This window comes from Garra rufa, chromosome 15 (assembly GCF_049309525.1).
Source record: "Garra rufa chromosome 15, GarRuf1.0, whole genome shotgun sequence".
In the NCBI taxonomy this organism is placed as follows: Eukaryota; Metazoa; Chordata; class Actinopteri; order Cypriniformes; family Cyprinidae; genus Garra; species Garra rufa.
In genome coordinates, this window is record NC_133375.1 from 14,000,039 (window position 1) to 14,025,188 (window position 25,150).

The 25,150-nt window shown below is 35.0% G+C and overlaps 1 protein-coding gene across 1 annotated transcript in view; it reads right to left on the reverse strand.

The window, feature by feature from the left end:
- Positions 1–4,932: 4,932 nt before the first annotated feature.
- ncor2 (nuclear receptor corepressor 2) overlaps positions 4,933–25,150 on the reverse strand; it is a 57,815-nt gene continuing 37,597 nt past the window's right edge. Inside the window, exons 20-37 of the mRNA XM_073819610.1 lie at positions 23,834–23,981; positions 23,625–23,747; positions 22,219–22,293; positions 21,912–22,129; positions 21,471–21,831; positions 21,170–21,379; positions 19,374–19,625; positions 19,059–19,154; positions 18,683–18,955; positions 16,738–16,921; positions 16,128–16,645; positions 13,238–13,353; positions 11,701–12,041; positions 11,302–11,438; positions 10,700–10,753; positions 10,367–10,585; positions 9,752–9,919; positions 4,933–7,698 (exon numbers count right to left, since the gene is read on the reverse strand). Of these exons, the coding sequence (XP_073675711.1) occupies positions 7,502–7,698; positions 9,752–9,919; positions 10,367–10,585; positions 10,700–10,753; positions 11,302–11,438; positions 11,701–12,041; positions 13,238–13,353; positions 16,128–16,645; positions 16,738–16,921; positions 18,683–18,955; positions 19,059–19,154; positions 19,374–19,625; positions 21,170–21,379; positions 21,471–21,831; positions 21,912–22,129; positions 22,219–22,293; positions 23,625–23,747; positions 23,834–23,981 (3,690 nt within the window). The 3' untranslated portion in view covers positions 4,933–7,501. The remainder of the gene's footprint in view (positions 7,699–9,751; positions 9,920–10,366; positions 10,586–10,699; positions 10,754–11,301; positions 11,439–11,700; positions 12,042–13,237; positions 13,354–16,127; positions 16,646–16,737; positions 16,922–18,682; positions 18,956–19,058; positions 19,155–19,373; positions 19,626–21,169; positions 21,380–21,470; positions 21,832–21,911; positions 22,130–22,218; positions 22,294–23,624; positions 23,748–23,833; positions 23,982–25,150) is intronic.

Below are 25,150 nucleotides of genomic sequence, written 5' to 3' on the forward strand. Positions count from 1 at the left end.
CCACAGGGCACAAAAACATATTTTTATATATTTCAGATTTTATACATAAATATATTTCAAAATGCCAAAAATGCATATTTATTTGCTAAAATATATTTATATATTTAACTAATAATTCAGTTTTGAAATTACAGGAATAAATTTACATTTTAGAATATATTTAAATAGAAAACATATTTTAAATAGAAATAAAATTTCACAGTATTACCGTTTTTACTGTATTTTTGATCAAATAAATGCAAGCTTGGTGAGCACTTCTTTTAAAAAAAAATCATACTGTTTAAAAACTAATATATACCTTAAATATATATATATATATATATATTTCCTAAAAAAAGGTCAAATTTTATCTAAAAATGTGCATATTTATTCAAATATAATTTAAATATCACAAATATTCCCACTATACTTTAAATATTTTTTATATTTTGCTCTGCATATTTCAGTTTAAGAAAATATAAATACATGTCACAAAAGTTAAAAATAAAAAATAAAATGTTGTCCATAGAGAGACCCACATTTCATATTTTATATATAAATATATTTCAAAATGGCAAAAAGGCCAACGATATATATTTATTTGCTAAAATATATTTATATATTTAACAAAAAAAATTCACAGGAATAAAGTACATTTTAAAATTTATTCAACCTGAAAATTGGTAGTGTATAAAGTAAATATCTCACACTGAACAAGTTTAATAACGTAAATGCAACATGTTTATTTTACATGGTCACAAAAGCTGTGTATAAATTGTATACTATGTGAATTTAGTGTCAGTTTGCTCCAGTCTTTTGTGTATGTTTTCCTCCTGCTTCAACAAAAGATTATGTTGCCTACTTTTTCCCCACGTCTTACAGTTTAACTTTCAGACAAAGTTCTCCAGTCTAATGATTCACAAACATTTGGCGAATCGTCTTGACTGAGTCATTAGAAAGAAACTGGTACTCAAGAAATTGGATAGCAATTCTTTGAATTTGCTTTACAGGATGGAGACTGTGCTTAAACTAAGTGTTTCCACTTAAAGTGTTTGCCCACTTTATTGCTATTAAACTTAAAATGTTGAATGTTTTCACTCTTCTGTGAACAGTAAGGCACAGAAACACAAAACATACCTAATAGGCTGCTAAAACAGACATTTCCCATTAACACCTAGAAGAACAGTTGGCTAATTAAAATGTGATGTGTTTACAAGGACTAATGTGAATATATTTCCCTTGCTATGCAGTTAACCAAATGCATTTGTGGATTGTAATGATTCACAATGAACTCTGAGCATCATCATAAAGGAAGGAAACTTCAAATAGCGTTAAACAAATATGAAGCTTTATTAGGGGTTAATTCAGGATTCTTTTTTTCCAGTCATCTCAGTGGCAAAATTTGTCCCAATTTACATAATTTTCTATAAATATTGTAATTTTAAATATTAAATGTAAAATAATATTAAATATAAACATAAATATTATTCTAATAATATTTGAAATATAGTGGAAATATTTGTAAGATTTAAAATATATTTTTATAAATGTGCAAAAAAAAAAAAAAACGACCAATTGTTAGATATAATTTTAAATATTTTAGGAAATATATTTACTTAAATATATAATTAGATTTTAGCAAATATATATCTTTTTGGCCTTTTTTTTGTCATTTTGAAATTTAATAACATATTTAAAATATGCTTTTGTGCCCTGTGGGTCTCTCTATAGACAGCAACAGGTTTTTTTTTTACCTTTTGTGACATGTGAATGTATTTTCTTGAACTGAAATATTGAAATCAAAATATAAAAAATATTTAAAGTATAGTGGAAATATTTGTAATATTTAAAATAAATTTTCATAATTATGCCAACAATTGCCAATTTTTCAATAAATATTTTTATGAAATACATTTATTTAAATATATAATTTTTTGTCATTTTGAAATATATTTAATAACATAATTTTATTTTAGCAAATACATATATATATAGGCTTTTTTTAAAAATATATATGTATATATATGGCCTTTTTGGTCATTTTGAAATATATTTAATAACATAATTAAAAATGTTTTTGTGCCTTGTGGGTCTCTCTAGAGACAACAAAATACATTTTTTGTTTTACTTTTGTGACACGTGAATGTATTTTCTTAAACTAAAATATGTAGAGCAAAATATAGAAATATTTACAAATGTTTAAAATATAGTGGAACTATTTTAATATTTAAAATATATTTTAATAAACATGCAAAAGAACAGCAGAATTTTCTATATAATTTAAAATATTTTGGCCCTTTTTGTCATTTTCAAATATATTAACATATTTGAAAGTATATTTTTGTGCTCTGTGGGTCTCTCTAAAGACAACAAAGGTTTTTTTTTTTTTTTTACTTTTGTGACATTGATTGATTGATTTAAAATATTGATAGCAAAATGTAAAAATATTTAAAATGTAGTGAAAATACTTGAAATATTTGAAATATATTTTAATAAATATGCACATTTTTAGATATAATACAAAATATTTTTGTAAATATATTTACTTAAATATATTTAGCAAATATATATTTTTGTAAATATATTTAATAACAAATATATTTACATATGTGACATACTGAAAAATGTTCTAAACAATTCCTCCAAAGCTGCTTTTCATTCTTTTAGCAACATAAAACAAGTTGTCTGTTAAATGTCTTTTGTCATAAAGATCTGCAGAAAACAGCCTGACTGGATTCTGAGATCATATGACAGTCAGCAGCGCCATCTAGTGCTCAACAAGTGTCCTGATGCCTACAAATATAATGCAGGGAAGAGATATATATTTTTATTGCAGGTTCTGCTAGTAATCCCCCGATTGTAGGTTAAACGTGGACAGCATTTCTGAACCTTTTGACAAATTGATTTCCATAATCTTTCACTTAATACGTAACAGAATTAGTCATTTTATAAAAATTACTGAATCAGACACAAATTAGTATGCCAAGCAAACATTCTTTGAATTTCTTAATTTCCATAACTAACCTTACCGTACTAACCAGTGCACATCTCTCAGTGTTCAAATTTATATTCACTAATCTGCGGTCAAGTTTGTAATGTATCCATTTTATTTATTTAGGTATATTTATCGATATAAGTTAGGAACTAGGAGAATAACAGAGTATTAATGATAAAAACACGTTTTGTTTGAGTAACTTAGGGTGACCATAATCTGAGAATCCAAAAAGAGGACAACTGCATTTAAAGTGCTGCATTAATGACGGTCAGTGAAATGAGGTAATAAAAAAAAAAAAACGGACATTTTATGATATTTTACAAAATCCCCCCGGACATAATTTTATAGCCAAAAAGGAGGACATGTCCGGGTAAAAGAGGACGTATGGTCACCCTAAGTAACTGTTATGATGACAAATATTAGTTTAAAGGAAAAATTCTGTCGTTAACTACTCACCCTCATGTCGTTCGAAACCCATAAGACCTCCGTTCATCTTCAGAACACAAATATATAGATATTTTTGATGAAATTCGAGAACTTTCTGACCCTCCATAGACAGCAAGGGTACTACCACGTCCAAGGTCCAGAAACGTAGTAAGGACATTGTTAAAATAGTACAAGAATACTTTATGTGCGCGAAGAAAACTAAAATAACGACTTTATTTAATGACGACTTCTCTCCCGGAACAGCCCTCTGCTGTTTTTTTCACGTCAGAAAGTAGAAGTGACATAAAACTTTAACGTTAAAGACCCAAATAAGCCTACAGACGAGAGAATGCGAGATTGGTTTGCTGCTGAGGTAAATAGTGTGTCTTCACTTAAGTCACGATTTGGTCAGGTACCCGGATGCGCGGGCATATCTGCGATACTCGGATGTAAACAGCAGCATTGATTGCTGTACTATTGAATACTTTGTTCTAATTATGCTCTCTAAACCACGGAAAAAACGTGTGGAAGCTGCTAAATCATATAGAGAAGAACTTAGCAGGAAAGGGCACAAATATTTTTGACAAACTAACGTTAATAGGTGGTAAAGATACATACGAGCAGTATTAAGATATTAGCCTAATATTTTACCTAACGTTACCTGACTGGAAATGATAAGAACAACCAAATGTTTTCAAGATTCTTGCTCTGGAAATCCTGGTTCAGTTTGGCCAACCACAAACTCCTTTTGTTCCTCAGAAAATTTTGTGCACTCTTCACCTTGATTTATTATAACTTTTGGCAGTTTTTCCCGGTCTGATTGATTAGTGCAGGTCAAAACATGACAATATCTGACCATTTTCAGCAGCAATAATCTGCGAGTTTCATTTGGTTTAGTGGCATTGTTTACGTTTAGTGCCACCAATATGGCCAACTGATGACGTGTCATGAAAACACACCATAGATGCTCTCACTCTTTCTCTGCTGTCTCTTTGCTATGGCTGTAGAAACGGTCGTTATTTCTTAAATTTGGCTATGGCAGACATATTACAAGTAATAATATGATCAAACAGTCATTGCAATTATGACTTTCAAAGTCAGTTTGGTTCAACTTAACTGTTTACCGTTCCTTATTGTCATTGTAGGATTAGGCTACTTTTTCAATGTATGTTAATGAATATAGAAATTATTAAAATAAATGTATTTATTTTCACATGACTTTAAAGTAATAGTTTACTAAAAGAAATGAAAACGGTGTCATTAATTACTCACGCTCATGCTGTTCCAAACCCATGAGACCTTAGGATATTATTGATGAAATCCGAGAGCTTTCTGACCCTGCATAGACACCAATGCAACTGACACGTTGAAGGCCCAGAAGGGTAATAAGGACATTGTTAAAATAGTCCATGTGACATCAGTGGTTCATCCGTAATGTTATGAAGCTACGAGAATACTTTTTATGCACAAAGACAAAAATAACGACTTCAACAATTTCTCTGATTGGTACAATCAAAAAGACAACAAACAAATCAATGGCAATAAGCTTTTTATTTAAACATTAAGGCAGTGTCTGTTTTTTTTTTCTTCTTTTTTCTTCCGTTTAATTTTTACACTGCTATCCACAAAGCTTGCTGGTGGCCATGTTGAAATACAACAGTGTGAATATCAATCTTGCAGCAAATCACATAAATATGTACATCCTTTTAGGTCTATTTACACTCCTCGCTATAATACAGTGGGTCTTAATACAAAAAAAAGAAAGAAAAAAAAAAAAAACAAGAAATATGCACAAAATGGTTGTACAAAAACAGATGCCACCCAAATACCCACTTAACCTTTCCAATCTCAAGAGGGGGTGACGATTACCGCTGTTTTCCCGTCTCTCTCCTCTTCATTTGTTTTAATCTCCCAGCTTCATTAACGTTTATCACTTACAAACGAGAACGCGTACGCCTTCTCATCTAAGGAAAGTGCAATACTGTCCTCAGTAAAAAGGTCAAACGAACAGTCAATATAGAGGAAAGAGGGCTCGCTATACAAGAAAACACTGAACTTTAGAGTGACTTGTCCACTAAATACAATACTGTCTGGAGTGATATGTCAGAGAATGAATTTTAAAATCTGGGATGTTTGTGTAGATGAAGACAAAAAGAAGAAAGTACAGCTAATGCTACTGTACTGTTCGCACGCCCCGTTCAGGGATCTCGAAGAGAGTGTATTTGGGATTGAAGTGACTAAAGATAAAGCCCCATTTTACAAAACCACACTAGGTAGTGCACTAAAAACCGCCTTCGACCACCAAAGCAACAACTAAAGCCCCCATCAGATAAAACCCACAAGTTATTCTTTTAATCAGCTTCCAAAACAGTCTGGAAATTATGCGTATTGCAGTCTGAACTCTTAAAGATACCTTTCATACTAAAACCATGTGACAAATAAAAGTCAAACGATACGAATTAAAACATCTAATATGCATGCAAAACAATTAGTAACCCCACCACCGAGGTGGTCCAAAAAAGAGGCGTTTTGGAAAGGAGACTGACGCGGTCTGCCTGCGTGACAAATTGTACAACCCTGGCATAACAAGGAGAAAAAGAACAAAAAAAACAATTGTGCGTAGTCACTTGGTAGTTTTAACTTCAGAAATGTATAGGTCAAATACATGGCACTTAACACTAGAATTATCTTTAAAACTGTACAGAGTGAAGGACTACAGGTTATACGAGATGCGGCGTCCGCTCACCTCTTCATTTTATTACGCAGGATAACGCAAAACAAAAAAACATCCCGAAACTTTCGTTCAAGCACAAAGAGCAAAAGTAAAGCAGCTCTCAGTGAGTGTCATGTCAAAGGACTGGCCAGACAGCATGGCTTTAACTCTTCAACAGATAGATGACGTGAAAAAAATCAGGTTTGTTGGGACGTTCAAACCTGATAAAGCAGCTTCCCCTAAAGAGACGTCCACTCGCTCAACTCTCTGCCAGTGATTGTCGCTAGAGAGTGGAACACTTGACAAGGTAGGTGACGAAACAAACCAACACTGTATAAGAAAACAAAGAAATGCTGTGTAAAAAGTTGCATTCGGGGCCGACGGGAACCGTTTGCTGACTAAGTGCTCATTACAAAAAAACATGCAAACAAGGTTCATGTACATAAAAAAGTCAAAGAAAATTATTGGTCAACTAGAGTCGCTTCTGAGTGTCAAAACTAAAGTATAAAATGATGTCTGATGTCGACAAATGAACATTATGTGTACCCTGTAAACCAATGGTTTGGCCGCCCATGTAAACTCTCTAAGTAGCAAGGACAGAATGTTACAGGATGAAATGAAATCTGCTTCAGAACCAGCTAACCTCTGCTAACCTGCCTCTCTGAAGGTCTTGTTTGATCACACACATACTCAGATGGCCCAACAGCATCAGATCTGTATCTGTAAATAAAAACAACAACAACAGGGTCATCTTGGCAACACATGAACCGTAATGAATGACTGCAGATGTGCACATGAGAACTCGTGTGTGGGTGCTCATTTCTGCAGAGGATTCATCCAGCCTTTGCATTACACCCCACACATACACAAAAACACAATTTGCAGTTGTATTACAGTATAAGAGTGTGTGTCCTGAGCAGTCTAATGAGGAATGCTCCAAAACGCGTCAACAGATGAGTCCATGAGTCAACTCTGATAAGGCCTGCAAGACAACACGAATAGAAGTATATATATTTATATATTCATATAAAAAAACCTAAAAAGTGATTCATCCTACAAGTAGTCCTGGAGTGGCGCACACGCTAATACATGTGTGCGCATTCACAAACACAGACGCATGTCTGCAGCCATGTAATGCACTTCCACTAACGGTGTGAGTGGGGTGGGTCATGGGATGTGTGTTTTTGTATGTATGTATGGATGTGTGAAGAGGTATTGGAGGGTATGGACGTGTGTGTGTGTGTATATGTGTGTGTTCCCGTAAGTGTATGTCAGTATGGACATGAGTACGCGTGTGTTCACGAACATCCCTGTTTACAGTAACAAGTTTCTGTTCATAAAGCAGCAAACGTTCAGTCCTAGTGTACGCTGCGGCGGGAGGTGTTTGTTCACTCGCTGTCGGACAGGGTCTCGTATTGAGAGCACAGCAGAGGTTTGGGTTCTTCCTCCCAGGCGCGGGGTTGAGTCTGGCCCTGCGGAGGTGCCGACGAGCCTTGCTGCGTAGGGGAAGGCGAGGGTCCCGACATCATCCCGCTGGGGAGACGCATCTGCATGGTCAGGGGGTTACAGGGGAATGGAGTGGGGCCTGAGAGACGGAATAAAGGGGAAAAAAGATCAGAAAATATAGATAGATACACTACCAGTCAAAAGTTTTTGAACAGTAAGATTTTTCATGTTTTCATGTGTACAGAAAAAATATTTTGAAATATTTTTACCATTTAAAACAATTGTTTTCTATTTGAATATATTTTAAAATGTATTCCTGTGATCAAAGCTAAATGTTCAGTATCATTACTGAAGTCTTCAGTGTCACATGATCCTGCTGATTTGCTGTTTGAGAAACATTTTTTATTATTATCAATATTTAAAACAGTTGAATACATTTTTTCAGGATTCTTTGATGAATAGAAATACCATTCAAAAGTTTGGAGTCTTTTTTTTTTTAATAAATTCATACTTTTATTTAGCAAGGATGCTTTAAATTGATCAAAAGTGATGATAAAGACATTTATAATGTTACAAAAGATTTCTATTTCAGATAAATGCTGTTCTTCTGATTTATATAAAAGAAACCTAAAAGAAATCTACTATAATAATAATAATAACAACAGTAAATGTTTTTGAGGAGCAAATCAGAATATTATAATGATTTCTGACGGATCATGTGACTGGAGTAGTGATGCTAAAAATTCAGCTTTGAAATCATAGGAATAAATTACATTTTTTACTAGATTCAAATAGAAAACAGTTTTTTTAATAGTAAAAAATATTTTTTTTTTTAAATTTACTGTTTTTGCTGTACTTCAGATCAAATAAATGCAGGCTTGGTCAGCAAAAAAAAACTGGTAGTGTAAATAAAATGCACATTAGTATTCAGTAAGATTTTGTTTCTGAAAGAAGACTTTTATGATTATCAAGGCTGCATTTATTTGATTGAAATACAGTAAAAACAGTAAAATTGTGAAATATTATTCACATGTAAAATTTCTATTGAATATATTTTAAAATATAATTTATTTCTGTGATGAAAAGCTGAATTTTCAGCATTATTACTCCATTATGAGAAAATCATTATGCCGATTTGATGTTTAAGAAACATTTATGATTATCAATGTTGAAAACAGTTGCTTTGCATTTTCGTGGAAAACCCTGACAGATTTTGTAAAACAATAAAATTGGACAGAAAACATAGTAATATTAAATATCAATATTATTTTTATTCAGTTCTATGCAACAGAATCAGATTTAACAGATTTTTTTTAACTATGCAAATAATGTATAGTCTTACAAATCTCATATTTTCAGCTCATAATTCAGCCGTTTTCCTCTTTCGGCCAAAAATGGCAATTTTCGGCAGCACAAATTTCAGTGCATCCCTAAAATTTACGATAGGAGTTTTTGGACAGTAAGTTTTTTTTTTTTTTTTCTGTTCTGCTCACCAAGCCTGCATTTATTTGATTCAAAGTACAACAAAACAGTAAATATTTTAAATATTTTTTACTATTTAAAATAACTGCTTTCTTTTTGAATACATTTTAAAATGTTCCTGTGATTTCAAATTCCTGTGATTTCAAAGCTGATTTTTTTGCATCATTACTCCAGTCACATGATCCTTCAAAAATCATTCTAATATTCTGATTTGCTGCTCAAAAAACATGTATTATGCTAAAAAAAAACAGCTGAATAGATATTTTTCAAGTTTCTTGAAGTTGCTGTTCTTCAGAAGAACAGCATTTATCTGAAATAGAAATTATTCGTAACATTATAAATTATAACTTTATCATCACTTTTGAACAATTTAAAGCATACATGCCAAATAAAATGTTTCTTGAACAGCAAATCAGCATATTAGAATGATTTCTTAGGGATCATGTGAAAATTACCCAAAAATTTAGCTTGGATCACAGGAATAAATTACATTTTAAAATACATTCAAATAGAAAGCAGTTAATTTAAATAGTAAAAATATTTCAAAATTTTACTGTTTTGAGACTTTATAAAACATTACAAATCCTACTTGTGTAGTATATATTACATAATGATTAGAAATATTAGTCCAAATCGATTCAGATATTTTACACGGCATATCTTGCTAACATTTAATATGTTTCTCACTCATATTGTGATTGTGTGTGTACCTGTAGATGAGGGTCTGTCCTCCCAAACTCTGTTGGTGAGTGGGGTGTGACGGTTACAGTCTCCCTCAGAGTGGACAGAGGACACAGATGAAGGTCTCTCTCCTCCAGACAGACCAGGACCAGGAGACTTAGTCTTGCGACCATTAGAGCGCCCTCCTTTGGATTTAACTGAATCCAAACACAGGACACAAATCAGAGATATTTGGACAAACAAAGATATCTGAATGTTTTCAAAATAATTCTGAGCTGTTGGATTGTAACTCAAAAACAGGTTGTAGGTCTGTTCTAAAACATATAACCAACCAGTAAATAGGAGAGACCATGCTTCTTTTGTTGTAGAGATGAAAAGAAAAAAAAAACAGCACAAATTCACTAACCACTTGATAAAAACTAGTAAAACTGGGTGGTGCCAAAATGAACAGGTCGAGTCGGAAAAAAAAAATAGAAGTACGCAAGATAAGAAAGCACAACTGCATTGAAGGCTCATCATGTAGCAATTTCCTATCACATGCTGTTAATATTTAACATGAGGACATTTGGTCTAAAAAATGCTGCCAAAACTTGACACATGCTGCTATTAAGGTAGCTGAATTATCAAGGGTTTCTTTGGCGCACCTGGCAGGGAGTAGGGGTCTTCAGAACGCCCATCCGCTGACGCTGGCTGCCCGACAGCAGCTGGCACACCAACATTCATCGAGTTGACTGAGTTGGACGGCGAGCGATCGTCCATCTGTTCATCATACTTGCCCATGAGGGCTTTCCTGATGATAGCCTCTAAACCTATAGTATTACCGCTGGCCTCTGGTGCCGGGTGACTGCGCACACTCACAGGTCCTAAAAGAGAAACAAAAGTGTGTGAAATGCTATTTTCCAAGTTTTATTCAAGAAAAGTAGAATAAAATTGACTGCTGTTGTAGAGGAAAAGACACAACTGGTAAAATTGCTCACCTGCATTTGTAGAGGCAGGCATGTTGAAGATTTCTGTCCCAGGTTGGCCCTGATCTAAAACAAGGAGACAGGAAGAGATAAGACTGAGCCTTTTAGCAAGCAACAATAATACATATGTGACTCTGGATCACAAAACCAGTCATAAGGGTCAAATTTTTGAAATTGAGATTTATACAACATATGAAAGCTGAATAAATAAGCACTAAATTGATGTATGGTTTGTTAGGATATGATAATATTTGTCAGAGATACAACTATTTGAAAATCTGGAATCTGAGGGTGCAAAAAAATCAAAATGCGGAGAAAATAATCTCCAAAGATGTCCAAATGAAGTTCTTCGCAATGCATATTACTAATCAAAAATTAAGTTTTGATATATTTAAGGTAGTAAAAATTTACAAAATATCTTCATGGAACATGAACTTTATTTAATATCCTAATGATTTTTGGCATAACAGAAAAATTTATAATTTTGACCCATACAATGCATTTTCAGCAATTGCTACAAATATACCTGTGCTACTTAAGACTGGTTTTGCTCTCCAGGACCAAATATATCTGTGTCAGTTAAAAACCCAACAGATTCAGGCACATTAACTCACTGAATTCAGCTTCTGCGCTGACCACCATCTTCTTAATCATTTCCTTCTTGCTCTTGACAATGGCGGAGTTGCTCTCAGTCAGTTTACTGAAGAAGGCTGGTGGTTGAGAGCTACTGGCCGGAGAACGAGATCCCATACTAAGACACAAAATCAAAGAATGAGTGATGAAAACACAGGATGAAAGTTAAATTGATTTATTCAAGAATGGATCCTCTTCACAGGCTGAGATAATGCCCTTCTAGTTATTAACATCATATGAAAAGGGTCCATTGGATAGAATCTGAGAAGACTAAGAACCCATGAATTGTTGTTTTGAACAATTTATTGTTAAACTGTTCAAAAGAACCAACTCCCATCGTTATTGTATGAATGCATCTGCTTGTATGGTATGTTACACACCCCTGTTCCGCTTGTTCATTAGGGTAGGCGGCTCCTGGTGTTTCCGGCTCTGAAATGGCCCCTGGTGGTGATACAGGTTCAATCCCATCGGCGGCCAGACTCACTGGAGAGGCCTTACTCTGAGGAGGAGACCTGTCTCTCCCTCTCTCCCTCTCAGCAGCAGAGCCTTCTGGGGTGTAGCGAGCATTGGGGTCTGTGGGGGTCTGGGCTTGGGGGGCGCTGGGAGGACGGGTGAGATCTAGCACAGGGGAGTTGTGATACCCAAACACAGGCTGTAGAGATGATTGACCCCCCATCTGGCCTTGCTGTGACTGGCGTGTGTAGTCTTTAGTAATCACCTCCTGTAAAGAGAAAATATACAGTTGGTGGTGCAAGCAGGTGACATGTACACATATTTGGGGCATTCTACAGAATTGGTTCAGAGTTGAAAAAGTCTTGCAAAAAATTTATTTTTCCAAAAAATTTGTATGTATGCAAATTGTATAATATCTAAGGTACACATTTCTAGTAGTTAATTCTCATATTGTATTTTTGGAAAGTTTTGGAATATTTGTCCTCTCCCCAAATTTGTCACAATCAAAACACAGTAATAATAATTTAATTTGAAAGGTTATATTGACCTATTAAGATTTTGCTTACATCTACATTGTAAATATATGTTTTTGATATTTTATTGAAATTTTATTAAAAGTGGTAAATCAATAACAATTACATTTTAACTATATTTTAAGTGTAATTTATGAGATTTGTTGTTGAAAGTTGATCATACTGATTTAAAACTTAAGGATTCATTAGTTTGAATATCCATTGAACCAAACACTATCACAACATACTTGATAATTCAGTATACTATATTTTTGTATATCTATACTATATTTTACTATATATCACCCCTTTGTAGCTGCTATGACAGAGAGGGGCACAGGAATATTTCCTCATCATAAATGTAGGGGTGTAGTTAAAATCAAAGTTTCATAATGTACAAAGAAAATGTATTTTTTTGAACCTCACTTTTTAAAAGAATCAAAAGGATACTTTTAAAAACAACAATAAGAAATTATATCAAAATCATTTTCAAGTTAAAATTTAGGGCTTTAGGGTTCAGGACAGCAACCTCTCAAATGAAAGTACCCAATAAATGATGATTTAATATATATTAAGCTTACTGATATTTTAAATATTATTGTGGGTTTCAATAGATAATAGAAGGATCTTGGTAAACATCTAAGATTTGAATTCTTAAATGCTTTTTAAATGTATTTTTTTGATGGTGGGACAGCAGTTTTGCACCAATTCTGTAGAATTGTAGTATTTATATTCAGAACAGCAACACTCGTCCGTCTGTGATACTGGTTAAACCTACAAAACAAATGGTTCTGACCAGGGTCTGAAATTAATTTCCCATAAAAGGCCATAATATTGCCCCCTGGAATTGTTTTGACAATTTTGTTCAACCTTAGTAGAACGTAAAATTGATCAAATGATTTTAAAATTGATTTGCAAAATTGATTTTAATCGCGATTTTTGTGGCACTTACACTGATGTGCTGGGCGAGGGTGACCACTCTCTGAGAGCCTTTGATGGAAGGTGGCTGCTGACCTGGAGAAAGTCTGTCCTCAGCCCCATACAGCTGTTCTAGTGCCTTTTGGTGAGCTGCAGAGAGGACAGGGAAGCACATAGAGACAGGAAGAGAAGACATGAAAGTGTGGTTGAGTGTGGTGTGGCAGAAGTCTCTGGATTACTCTGAGGGTAAGAGCAGAGACGGGTGTGTAAGCGGTGTGGTCACATACAGGCTCTGGGATTACAGTACTCAGTGACTTGCTCACACGTGTGTTCAGAGATCAAGCCAACATTATGGAGGCAAATCTGACTGTAGTGGAGTGTAAGCACTGTGCCGATTAGCTGAAATGCTTTGAACAAAAACACAACGATAAAACAGAAGCAAAATGCGTGTCTAAAATGAGCTGTGAAGGTAGGAGAGGCAGAAACTGTATATCTGCTTGATTACCAGGCCTAGGAGTCAAAGATATTTTCAGTTTTCTGCAGCTGTACATTTGGATTTTCCCCAGTTTTTCACATTACTCATTCTTATCTTTACAACAAAATAAAGTATACATTGACATGAGTGAAAATAAGGCTGAGTGACAAATGTTGTGACACTTAATTAAGGGCTATTGTATGCCTCCAATTCCACTTAATGATTCTTTTCATCCTTTTGGTAGTTTTTTTGTGAAAGCCTCCCACACATACAGTTGAGGTTGAAAGTGTACATACACCTTGCAGAATCTGTTAAATGTTAATTATTTTACCAAAATAAAAGGGATCATACAAAACATTTTTATTTAGTACTGACCTAAATAAGATATTTTTTCTCAACAAAGATGTTTACATAAAGTCCACAAGAGAAAAGAATAGTCATTGTTCAAAAGTTTACATACACTTAATTCTTAATACCGTGTTGTTACCCGAATGCTGTGGTTTTTTGTTTAGTGACAGTTGTTCATGAGTCCCTTATTTGTCCTGAACAGTTAAACTGCCCGCTGTTTTTTAGAGAAATCCTTCAGGTCCCACAAATTCTTTGTTTTTTCAGCATTTTGTGTATTTGAACCCTTTCCTACAATGACTGTATGATTTTGAGATCCATCTATTCATACTAAAGACAACTGAGGAACTCATATGCAACTATTACAGAAGGTTCAAACACTCACTGATACTTCAGAAGGAAACACAATGCATTAAGAGACGGAAGATGAAAACTTTAGGAATTTTAAAGATCATTTTTAAGATTTAAAACAAGTATCTTCTGTAGCTTCTGAAGGGCAATATTAAATAAAAACATTTGAGGCAAAATAAGAAAAATGTACACATTTTCATTCTGTTCAAAAGTTTACACCTCTGGCTCTTAATGCATTGTTTTACTTCTAAAGCATCAGTGAGCATTTGAACAACGGTTATAGTTTGAAAGGGTTCAAATACACAAAAATGCTGAAAAACCACAGAATCTGTGAGACCTGAAGGATTTTTCTGAGGAACAGTGGGCAGTTCGGGACAAACAAGGGACTCATGAACAACTATCACAAAAAAAAAAAAAAACTGTGGATCTTTCAGGTAACACAGTATTAAGAATCAAAAGTACGTAAACTTTTAAACTGGGTAATTTTTGTGAAATGTCATTTATGTGAAATGCCTCATTCAAGTCAGTACTAAATAAAAAATAACATGCATTTTGTATGATCCCTTATACTTTGGTAAAATAATTAACATTTTGCAGATTCTGCAAGATGTATGTAAGCTTTCAACCTCAACTGCTAATGGTCCCAACTACATATTAAACAGAAAAATAAACAAAAGCAATAATATTTACATTGACAACTCATGGCTTCATGTAAACTAGTTATTAAACTAAATGTAAATCTAAAGGTAAATGACTTCTCACTTCTCATTCTCACTTACCACAAACTTTTGAACAGTAGTGTTCTAATAGCAATACTCATGTGTTCGACACTAGTGAGATTCTAGTCTTTTGGCTGTAGATTTATTAAGATGGCGGAAGAATCTAGATGATCAACAACCATTAATCACCAAACACCTTGAAAATCATTCATCTCAGCATCAATCTTGACCCTCTTTCTCTATAACTTGTATAATTTGTTTGCTTCATTCAGCTATCAAACTGTCAAAGCGCCAGAGTGCCCTCCCTCCAAAAAAGGAAATGAAACAGGAAGCAAAGACGAAGAGCTATGGAATGTTCCCCAAATTAAAAAAAAAAAGAAGAAGATGATAAAGGGGGAACACAAGAGGCAAGCCGATAAGGACATTATGAAACGATGAGCAACCACATGACTGTTGAATGACTGAGCTCTTAAAGTTCACCTCAGGATCTCTCGCTGGTCAAGAAAAGCTTGTCTGCTGACACGTCATTCTGGACCGTTAGGGCGTAGAGTGAATTAGCAGTCCACTAAGATATACGCCTGTGGCCGTTAGAGAGCAGAAGCTCAAATCATTTAATGAGCTTCACTATATTCATTTGTGGAAGTTTGGACTGAAACGTGCAGAATCTCCCCTCAAAATTTAGATTTGCTCAAATGGGTTTAGGTGATGCAAAAGGGGAGGTAAACCTTTGGTGGTCTTTAAGCAATGCTTCAGATGCCAAAAAATATAAAAAGCAATAGGTAGAAGCATATTCAAAGAAAAAAAAAAAAAACCCTGAAAGAATATGGAAACCGGTTTGATTCTGATCAATGCCAACCACCACAAGCGTGCACTAGGCCACAGACGTAAGGGGGCGGGAGATGGGGCAGGGGGTAAAGGAAGGGTGGAGGGATGGAAAGGTGTTGGGTGGATTGGTAGAGAACAGGAAGGGTGGGGAGGGAATGGGAGGGGAGGGAAGGTGGCGTTAACAGCCCAAAGGTCCCAGAGCGTCTTACCATCACAGGTGCCGTTGGTCGCGAGCGCACCAGTCTCTGGCATCGCCGCATCACAAGAAATTTGATGCATGATTATCGCGTTTATGAAGTTGGCCGCTGTCATGGTGGTCTTACCGAGTGCTCGAAGTTCGTGTTCCTGTATGGACATCACTTTGTTTTGAGTCTTTTCCCTACTTGACGCGCTGCTGATGCCATCCCCACCACGGGACTGGATGGAGCCGCTGTTGCTTTCGGTAGCCAGCATGGGGTGCCCTCGACTTGTGGGCAGACCGAGGTGGGCACCAGAGGCCTGGCTGTATGGAGAGGGGTATGACCCACCGGGGCTAGCCAGCTTGGGGTCAGACTTGGAAGAGGATGAAAGGTCCTGATGTTTAGGCAGACCTCCACGCCCATGGCTTTTGCCCCCATCTCTGTTTGGATCTTTAGCGTTTGAGTCTGTACCAGATGGGTAACCCTCATTGGCTAGACCAGACCGAAGGTGCCCACTGAAGCCCTGGTAGCGAGCAGAGCCTGGTGGCCTGAAGAAAGATAAAGAAAAACCAATTAGAGTCAACTGTGTTTATCTCACTGGACTGACCATTAGACGGCAGTTTGAGGAGTGGAGACTCACCGCAGCACAGAGGGACTGTTGTGCTCAGAGTTGGGCAGGCTCTTTGAGCTGGTGTTGTGCAGAACGCTGGGTCTTTGCTGCAGGTTGTCCTGGGGACGAGGGGAGAGCGGGGATGACTGGTGACTGTATGGATGAGACGGGGGACGAGAACTGCTGCTGCTGCCACCCATCTGTTCTGGTGCGCCTGTTTGGACAAAAAGTTCAGACATTTAGCAATGCTGATCTGCAAACTGATTATTGGCTAAAGTACACTGATATTGAACAACTCACTATTTATCCAATTATAACTACAGCTGTAAAATTAAAATGAAGCTGAAAGAAAAAAAATCTATATCTATATCTATCTATCTATAAAAATAAATATTGAAAAAAGAACTTAAACTGAAATATGTTTATTTTGAAATACTAAAATTACTCAAACTAAAATAAAACAAAATGAATCTATACAGAAACAAAAAAAAAAATCAAAAAATAATAAAACAATGACAAAAGTACATAACTTGGGCCCTATGAAATCCATTTTAATTTTTCCCAAATTCCGTTTTGTCTTTCCCAAAAAAAAAAAATTAAATCTATATAGAACTTAAAAAAAAAAACTCAAAAACTAATAAAAATGACAAAAGTACATATCTTGGACCCTATGAAATCCATTTTAATTTTTCCCAAATTCCGTTTTGTCTTTCCCAAAAAAAAAAAATTAAATCTATATAGAACTTAAAAAAAAAAACTCAAAAACTAATAAAAATGACAAAAGTACATATCTTGGACCCTATGAAATCCATTTTAATTTTTCCCAAATTCCGTTTTGTCTTTCCCAAAAAAAAAAAAAAAAAAAATTAATTCTCAAATCCAGTTATATTTTTACCAGTTATATTTTAATTCAGTTTTTCATTAATTTTATGGATTCCATTTTAATAGTTTCGTTAAATGTAATAACCAAAGGCATTCTTATTAGAATTATATATATGTGACCCTGGACCACAAAACCAGTCTTAAGTCGCTGGGGTATATTTGTAGCAATAGCCAAAAATACATTGCATGGGTCAAAATTTTTGATTTTTCTTTTATGCCAAAAATCATTAAGAAATTAAGTAAAGTTCATGTTCCATGAAGATTTTTTGTAAAATTCCTACTGTAAACATATCAAAATGTAATTTTTGGTTTGTAATATGCATTGTTAAGAACTTAATTTGGACAACTTTAAAGGTGATTTTCTCAGTCTTTTTGATTTTTTTGCATCCTCAGATTTCTGATTTCAAATAGATGTATCTCAGCCAAATATTGTCCTATCCTAACAAACCATACATCAATAAAAGAAAGCTTATTTATTGAGCTTTCATATGATGTATAAATCTCAGTTGTCAAATTTAACCTTATGACTGGTTTTGTGGTCCAGGGTCACATACATATATATATATTTTTTTTTTTTTTTTCTCTCTTTTTTTTTTTTTTTTCAGAAATAATGTGTTGCGTATTTATTTTTTCTGGTAAATAATTTTCTAATCTGCCTTAAAAATATTTTTTTTAATAATTATTAATAATTTTATTATTAATAGGAGTAATATCATTACAATAAATCATATATTTCTTTCACAGTTTCTTCAAGTTAAACCAAATTTTTATTTTGACGGGTTGCTGTATGTTTTATATGATATGGTGATAGTATTTCAAAAGAAACGGTAAAATTTTCATGAAGTGACTCTTATAAGAGTGAATAAAAATATTTAAAAAAGTCAAGTAACCATTTTAATAAATACTATAGAAGTATATAAATGGTACTAAAATAATTAAAAATAACAAAAGAAATTATAAAATCTGTCAATAAGATAAATTAATTACAATTAATCTCATAAATCTTTGCTGAGAAAAGCTTCCAAAGATGATACATAGATGTTCCATAAAGTGGCTGTACACATTAAAAATAAAAGGCAGTAAGAGTGCTCACCTGGTCTCCATATAGGGGCATGTTCCACGTTACCATGACCGAGGGACTTGTCTCTTTCTCTGTCCCTGTCCCGATCTTTCTCACGCTCTCTCTCTCGGTCTCGCTCCCTGTCCCTCTCTCGATCTCGTTCTCGCTCTCGGTCTCTCTCACGATCCCTCTCTCTTTCTCGCTCCCTTTCTCTCTCTCTCTCCCTCTCCCTCTCCCGTTCTCGTTCTCTTTCTCTCTCTGAGGATGACGAACTGCCTTGGATCTTGCTCATGTGAGACGCTCCCACTGTTAAAAGATAAGAGTTATAAAGTGAAGTGAATGGCACTTATACAGAAAATTAGTTTTGAATCATCATGTTGTGTGTCTGAGTTAGTGTGCTGCCCTGTACCTGGTGAGATGGGAGAGGTATTATAGGCTCCGCTGGGGAAACCTGGAGAGGTTCCTGGGATGTAAGTGATACGATCCATGGGAGATGCAGATGTTCCTGCAAATGGGCAGAAAAATTAATATACTTCTGACGATCAAGTATATAACAGGTTTTCAATATATTTTTAATATGACTGCCCATATTTAGGTATCAGTGCCTTTTTTGTATTTAGCTACAGGACAGCTTCCACCAGGTCATTCGGAACAGTTCTCCAAAAAAAATATCAAATACACCATTGAACTCTCATGCACTTTACAGTGAAAAATGACTGCTCACCTCTTGGTGTGGGTGAGTAGGCTAAGTTAAGAGACTGCTCTCGAGGTGTGAGGCCTCTGAGCAGGTCAGGTCTTTGGGCAGCCATGGCGGCAGCGGCTGGCCACTGGTGCATCTGCTGGGAGGTAATGTAGTCGTTGAAGAGTGTTTGTCTGTTCTCCAGGGCTGCTGTTTCAGGGAAGCCTCTGATCAGGTAGGGTGGGTAGGGGTGAGGGTACCCAGGGGCAGGGGCCAGGTGACGGGGCAGGTAATACGCTGTTGTGAAGGCAAGAAACAAAGTCAAACATTACATAATATATGATATATTGCAAATATGTTCAAATATGTGCATTTGGGGCTGGTTTGTTTGTTTTTTTAAAAACACAGTAAAAACAATAATATTGTGAAATATTATTACAAATGAAAACAACAGTTTTTTATTTTAATACATTTTAAAATGTAACTTATTCCTGTGATGCAAAGCTAACTTTTTTTTTTTTTAGCATCATTACTCCAGCCCTCAGTCTCACATGATCCTTCAGAAATCATTCTAATATGCTGATTTGGGGATTAAGAAATGTGTTTTACCAATGCTGCAAACAGCTGTGCTGCTTAATCTTTTCAAGATTCCTAGATGAATAGGAAGTTGAAAAGAACAATACTTATTTGAAATCTTTTCTAACATTATAAATGTCTTTGCTGTCACTTTTGATCAATTTAAAAGACTCCTGCTAAATAAGTGTGCTAATTAGAAAACAAAACATTTTTACTGACTCCAAACTTTTGAAAGGTAGCATGTATGTGATTTTAAACTCATTTAATAGTAATAAATGTATTATTATAAAATAGTATTATTACTATTTTTTTATGATTTTATAAATATACACTGCCATTCAAAAGTTTGGGATTGGTAGGAGTCCCCAATTCATGTTTTTTTAAAGAAGTATTTTATGCTCTTAAGTTCCATTTATTTGATCAAAAATACAGAAATAAATAATATTATAAACAATATTGCAATTTAAAATAACAGTTTACTATTTTAATAGACTTTAAAATATAATTTATTTCTGTAATGCAAAGCTGAAATTTCAGCATTATTATTCCAGTCTTCAGTGTCCCATGATCCTTCAGAAATCATTCTAATATGCTGATTTATTATCAGTGTTGGAAACAGATGTGCTGCTCAATATTTTTGCTACTTTTTCAGGATTCTTTGGTGAATAAAAAGTTAAAAAGAACAGCATTTATTCAAAATAGAAATCTTTTCACACGACATAAGCCTTTACTATCACTTTTTTATTAATGTAACACATCCTTTCTGGATAAAATTATTAATTTCCTTCAAAGAAAGAAGGAAAGAAAAAAAATGTACTGACCCCAAACTGTTAAAAAAAAGGATTTCTATTTTAAATAAATGCCGTTTTTTGTAACATTTTATTCATAAAATAATCCTGAAAAATGTATCACATGTTCCAAATATAAATATAAATATAAAGATAAAGCAGCACAACTGTTTCCAACATTGATAATAAATTAGCATGTAAGAATGATTTCTGAAGGATCATGTGACACTGAAGACTGGAGTAAATTCAGCTTTGCATCACAGGAATATATTACATTTTAAAGTATATTTATTAACTGTTCTGTATTTTTAATTAAATAAACAGCCTTGATGAACAGAAAAGTCTTTAAAGTCTTTTTTTGGGGGGGGGTTTTACAAAATTTTACTGGTCTAGAAAATCACATTCCCTGACATTTCTAAGTATTCCATAATCATGGAAATTCATACCCTAATATGTGTGCTCCTAAACTGCAAATACCTGGTTCAATCGGGATTCCCCTGGGCAGACTTGCAGGATCAAACGGTAGAGGTATCTGGCCACGATAGTCACGATAATCAGTTCCCAGTCCCTGCAGGATCCTCTCATAGGCCAAAGATGCAGTGTGCTCCCCAACTGCTAGTGGAGATTTGGTGGAGCTCATCTCTCGTGGAGTAGGAGTGGCTTTTCTCTCTTGCTGCTGGGCCTTGCCTAACACGCACAGAAGAAGAAGAATATTTAAACCTCCTTCAACTCACACCAGCTACTGAATGCCAATACTGATAGTGGGGGAACATGATACCTTCATGTGCACGCTGTGAGGTTTCTCTGCCGGACAGTGGAGAGGCTCTGTGTGAGGGCTGAGGGTAGCCAGACCTTTTGTGATCTTCATAGCCCACTGGACTGTGGTGAGGTCTGCTGCTCTGCTCTCCACTCAGTGCCAATGGAGAAGTACGAGAGAGAGAGCTAGGGGTGCTGACCACAGCGCTAGGTCGGGATTTGCTCCCTGCTTCCTCATAGCGGGCCCTGTCGGACCCTCTGTGCTCAGGCCTGAGCTCTAGATGAGAGGGCATTCCAGAGTAAGGCCGAGGAGAGCTGGCGATGATGGACCGCACATCATGACGCTTGGATGAGCCAGCAGGCTCCTGTTTCAGAGGGGTGCCCTGTAGAAGAAACATTAAGAGTTTTTGGTTCTTTTGTTCTTCCACAGCAAGTTAGGAAAATCTCAATCAAAGCCAGTTACCTGTGTGATTGAGCCCTCCTTAGGCTTGCCTATCACGACCCCCTCAGGAGGGATAAGGTGAATGGAGCGTCCTCCCTCTTTGACGGTGGTCACCATACTCTCATGGGCGCGTGATTTAAGAGCGTCATTGGGATGACCAGGCCCACGATGGGGTGATGGGGAACCCTCTCTTTTCATCTGTTTAACCTCCCGGCGCTGACAGTCATCCCGTGGGATTCCTAGGAGAGAAAGAAGAGAAGATGAAGGAAATGAGGAAAGGGTTTGTATAGGTGATCTGTTGAGACAGAGTTTCTGAGATCACACTGACCTTGGGATATGGATCCACGGATGTGGTGTAGATGAGGACTATCGCGCTCGTGAGGCATTGCTCGACTGATCAAGCCTGCAAAAGAAAGAAACAGCAAGTTAAACAACGTTAACTGGAAAAAGGACAAACAGTGAATTGACCATATGCACTGAGCGTTCTTTAGAACTTCCTCATAATGATAAGCCAGCCCGTAAACTTCCGCTAAAGCTCAATTTATATGTGTTATATATGTAGGTGGACACTCTTGAGACTCTACTTTGTTATCAGAAACTGAGAAAAATAATAATTGCAACATCGTAAAAAATGATAGCGGCATGAACATTCAGTTTCATATCATTTAACAACATAAAATTTAAATGCAAATCCTGGTAATCCCAGGAGAGTACCTGCATAGTTGTACATTTAAATGCTGACAGCTAAACACTATCATAACGTGTTTAGGCTAACGTTAGCTAGCTAGCAATACTTCTCCTCAAGGGCATCTTAATCGTATTCTTGATAATCAGTAACTTCCTTTTATTATTTTTCAACTCTACAGCTGTACAATAAAAATCACTTCAAAGATTCCCTTTTCATTCATAAAGACGACATGGAAAAAATGTCTTTTCATGGAAAATGTCTTTTTGAGATGAAAATGACATGAAATTACCCATATAACCAGAAGATGGCAGCAGAGGATCAATCATTGGCTGCAGCTGCCATTTAACGCCCTAGTTTTTTCATGACGTCTTGCTTTTCGATTATAAAAATACTAGTATAATAATTTGTTGTACTTTTACCGCAATGAAGTATATAGTATAGCAAGTGCAGAAAGTCATTACAATAAATAAATAAGCTCAGACACAAAAGCCTATAAGGGTGAATTATTTAAATACTTATATATAGTTCACTACAAATTAAATAAGTTAAATATTAATGGTATAAGAATTAAATAATGCACTCAATATGAATTTGAAATATTTTATATAATTAAATACTTACATCTTTTAAGCTTTATCTTGAACTGTAAAAGCTATTACATAGCCTATATTTAACCAACACAAACTTGTTACTGCTGTAGTTTTGTTACTATGAATTTAGTCTGAATCATTTAATGGACAGCTCTTTTTTTGACATCAGCTTGTCAGATGATTCATCTGGTTATTACTGTCAATCATAGCAATGACTCATAGCGCATATTTAGCCGATTTACTTGCATTTGTCATTCTTGACACGGTATACATGAATGTTTGGTCCTCTTAGACAAACAAAACTTTTCTTCGATTGTGAATGTAGAGAAAACGAGCAAAGTACACTCCTATTGCGACACAGTACGGTTGACCGGAAATGACTTAGCTGGCTTGTCTAAAACAAGGAAGTAATCCATGCATATGGTCAATTAGAAAAGAAGGCCATCTTATGCTCACCTTCAGCAGCAGATAGTGAGTCTCTGATGGGTTGCACACGAGACATGCCAACCTCCATCATGTCATAGGTCCTCTTCAGCCCAGCCATGTCTCCACGACCCTCTTCCTTGGAATTTGGACCCCCTGGGAGTCCAAACACACAAGCAACACTAAGAGACAAGTTCTGCTTTTATTAGGTTATGAGCATTTACATGTTGTGTAACACTTACGGTCAAAGGAAAGGATGTGTCCACTGATGCCCTCGTAGACAACGTGCCCCTTCGAAGGAGTGTCTTCTCTGCTTCTCTCTCTGCTGGGGCTGTCCTCAGTGATCAGACGGGTTATTGTGCCCTTATACAAGACATCTGCAGGAGTGCCCTGAAAGAAATAAGTGGAAAGGTTTGAAATAGAATACTTTTTTCTTCTCTTTTTTAACATATATCCAAGTGATACTTCGGGGGGGGGGGGGATGTAGGGTGTAACTTGATTTTGATTGGATTATTGCTGTTTGCTGACTGCTGCAAGTAGACGTCCTCAGAGAAGAGATGTCATTTTGAGAGGAGGGGACGTTAATAATGTGGTTTGAAGATTATGAGAGCACATGAATTTAAAAAAAATGTGCATGGATAAAGCTTTGACAATTCACATGGCAATATTCCATAAAAAAGTCAATATTTCAAGTGACTTTAAAGTTCAAATACACTGCTGTTCATAAGTTTGGGATCTGTTTGGGTACAAAACAGTAATATTGCGAAATGTTATTACATAAAATAATGATTTTTATTTTAACATACTTTCAAATATTATTTATTCCTGTGATGCAAAGCCATTACTCCCATCTTAAGTGTCACATGATCCTTCAGAAATCGTTCAAATAGGCTGATTTATTATTAGAATTAACTATGTTGGCAACAGCCATATATATTTTTTGAAACCTGTGATAATTTTTTCAGGATTCTTTGATAAATAAAAAGTTAAATACAACAGCATTTATATAAAATATAAATCTTTAAAGTCTTTACTATTTTAAGTCTCTTATGCTCATCAAGGCTGCATTTATTTGTTAAAAAATACAGAAAAAAAACAGTAATATTGTGAAATATTATTACAATTTAAAAGTGGTTTTCTATTTTAATAAACATTCCTGTGATGCAAAGCTACATTTTAGCATAATTACTCCAGTCTTCAGTGTCACATGATCCTTCAGAAGTCATTCTAACGTGCGGATTTATTATCAATGTTGGAAACAGTTGTGCTGCTTAATTTTTTTGGAACCTGTGATACTTTTTTCAGACTTTTTTAATGAATAAAAAGTTAAAAAGAACAGCATTTATTCAATATTTAAATCTTTTCTTACAATATAAGTATTTGCCATCACTTTTTTAATCAATTTAACACATTCTTGCTAAATAAAAGTATTAATTTCGTTAAAAAAAAAAAAAAAAAAAGTACTGACACCAAACTTTTAAAAGGCAGTGTATAATGTTAGAAAAGATTTCTATTTTAACTTTTTACAGTGCAGTTAGAACAACAATTTCCAACACTGA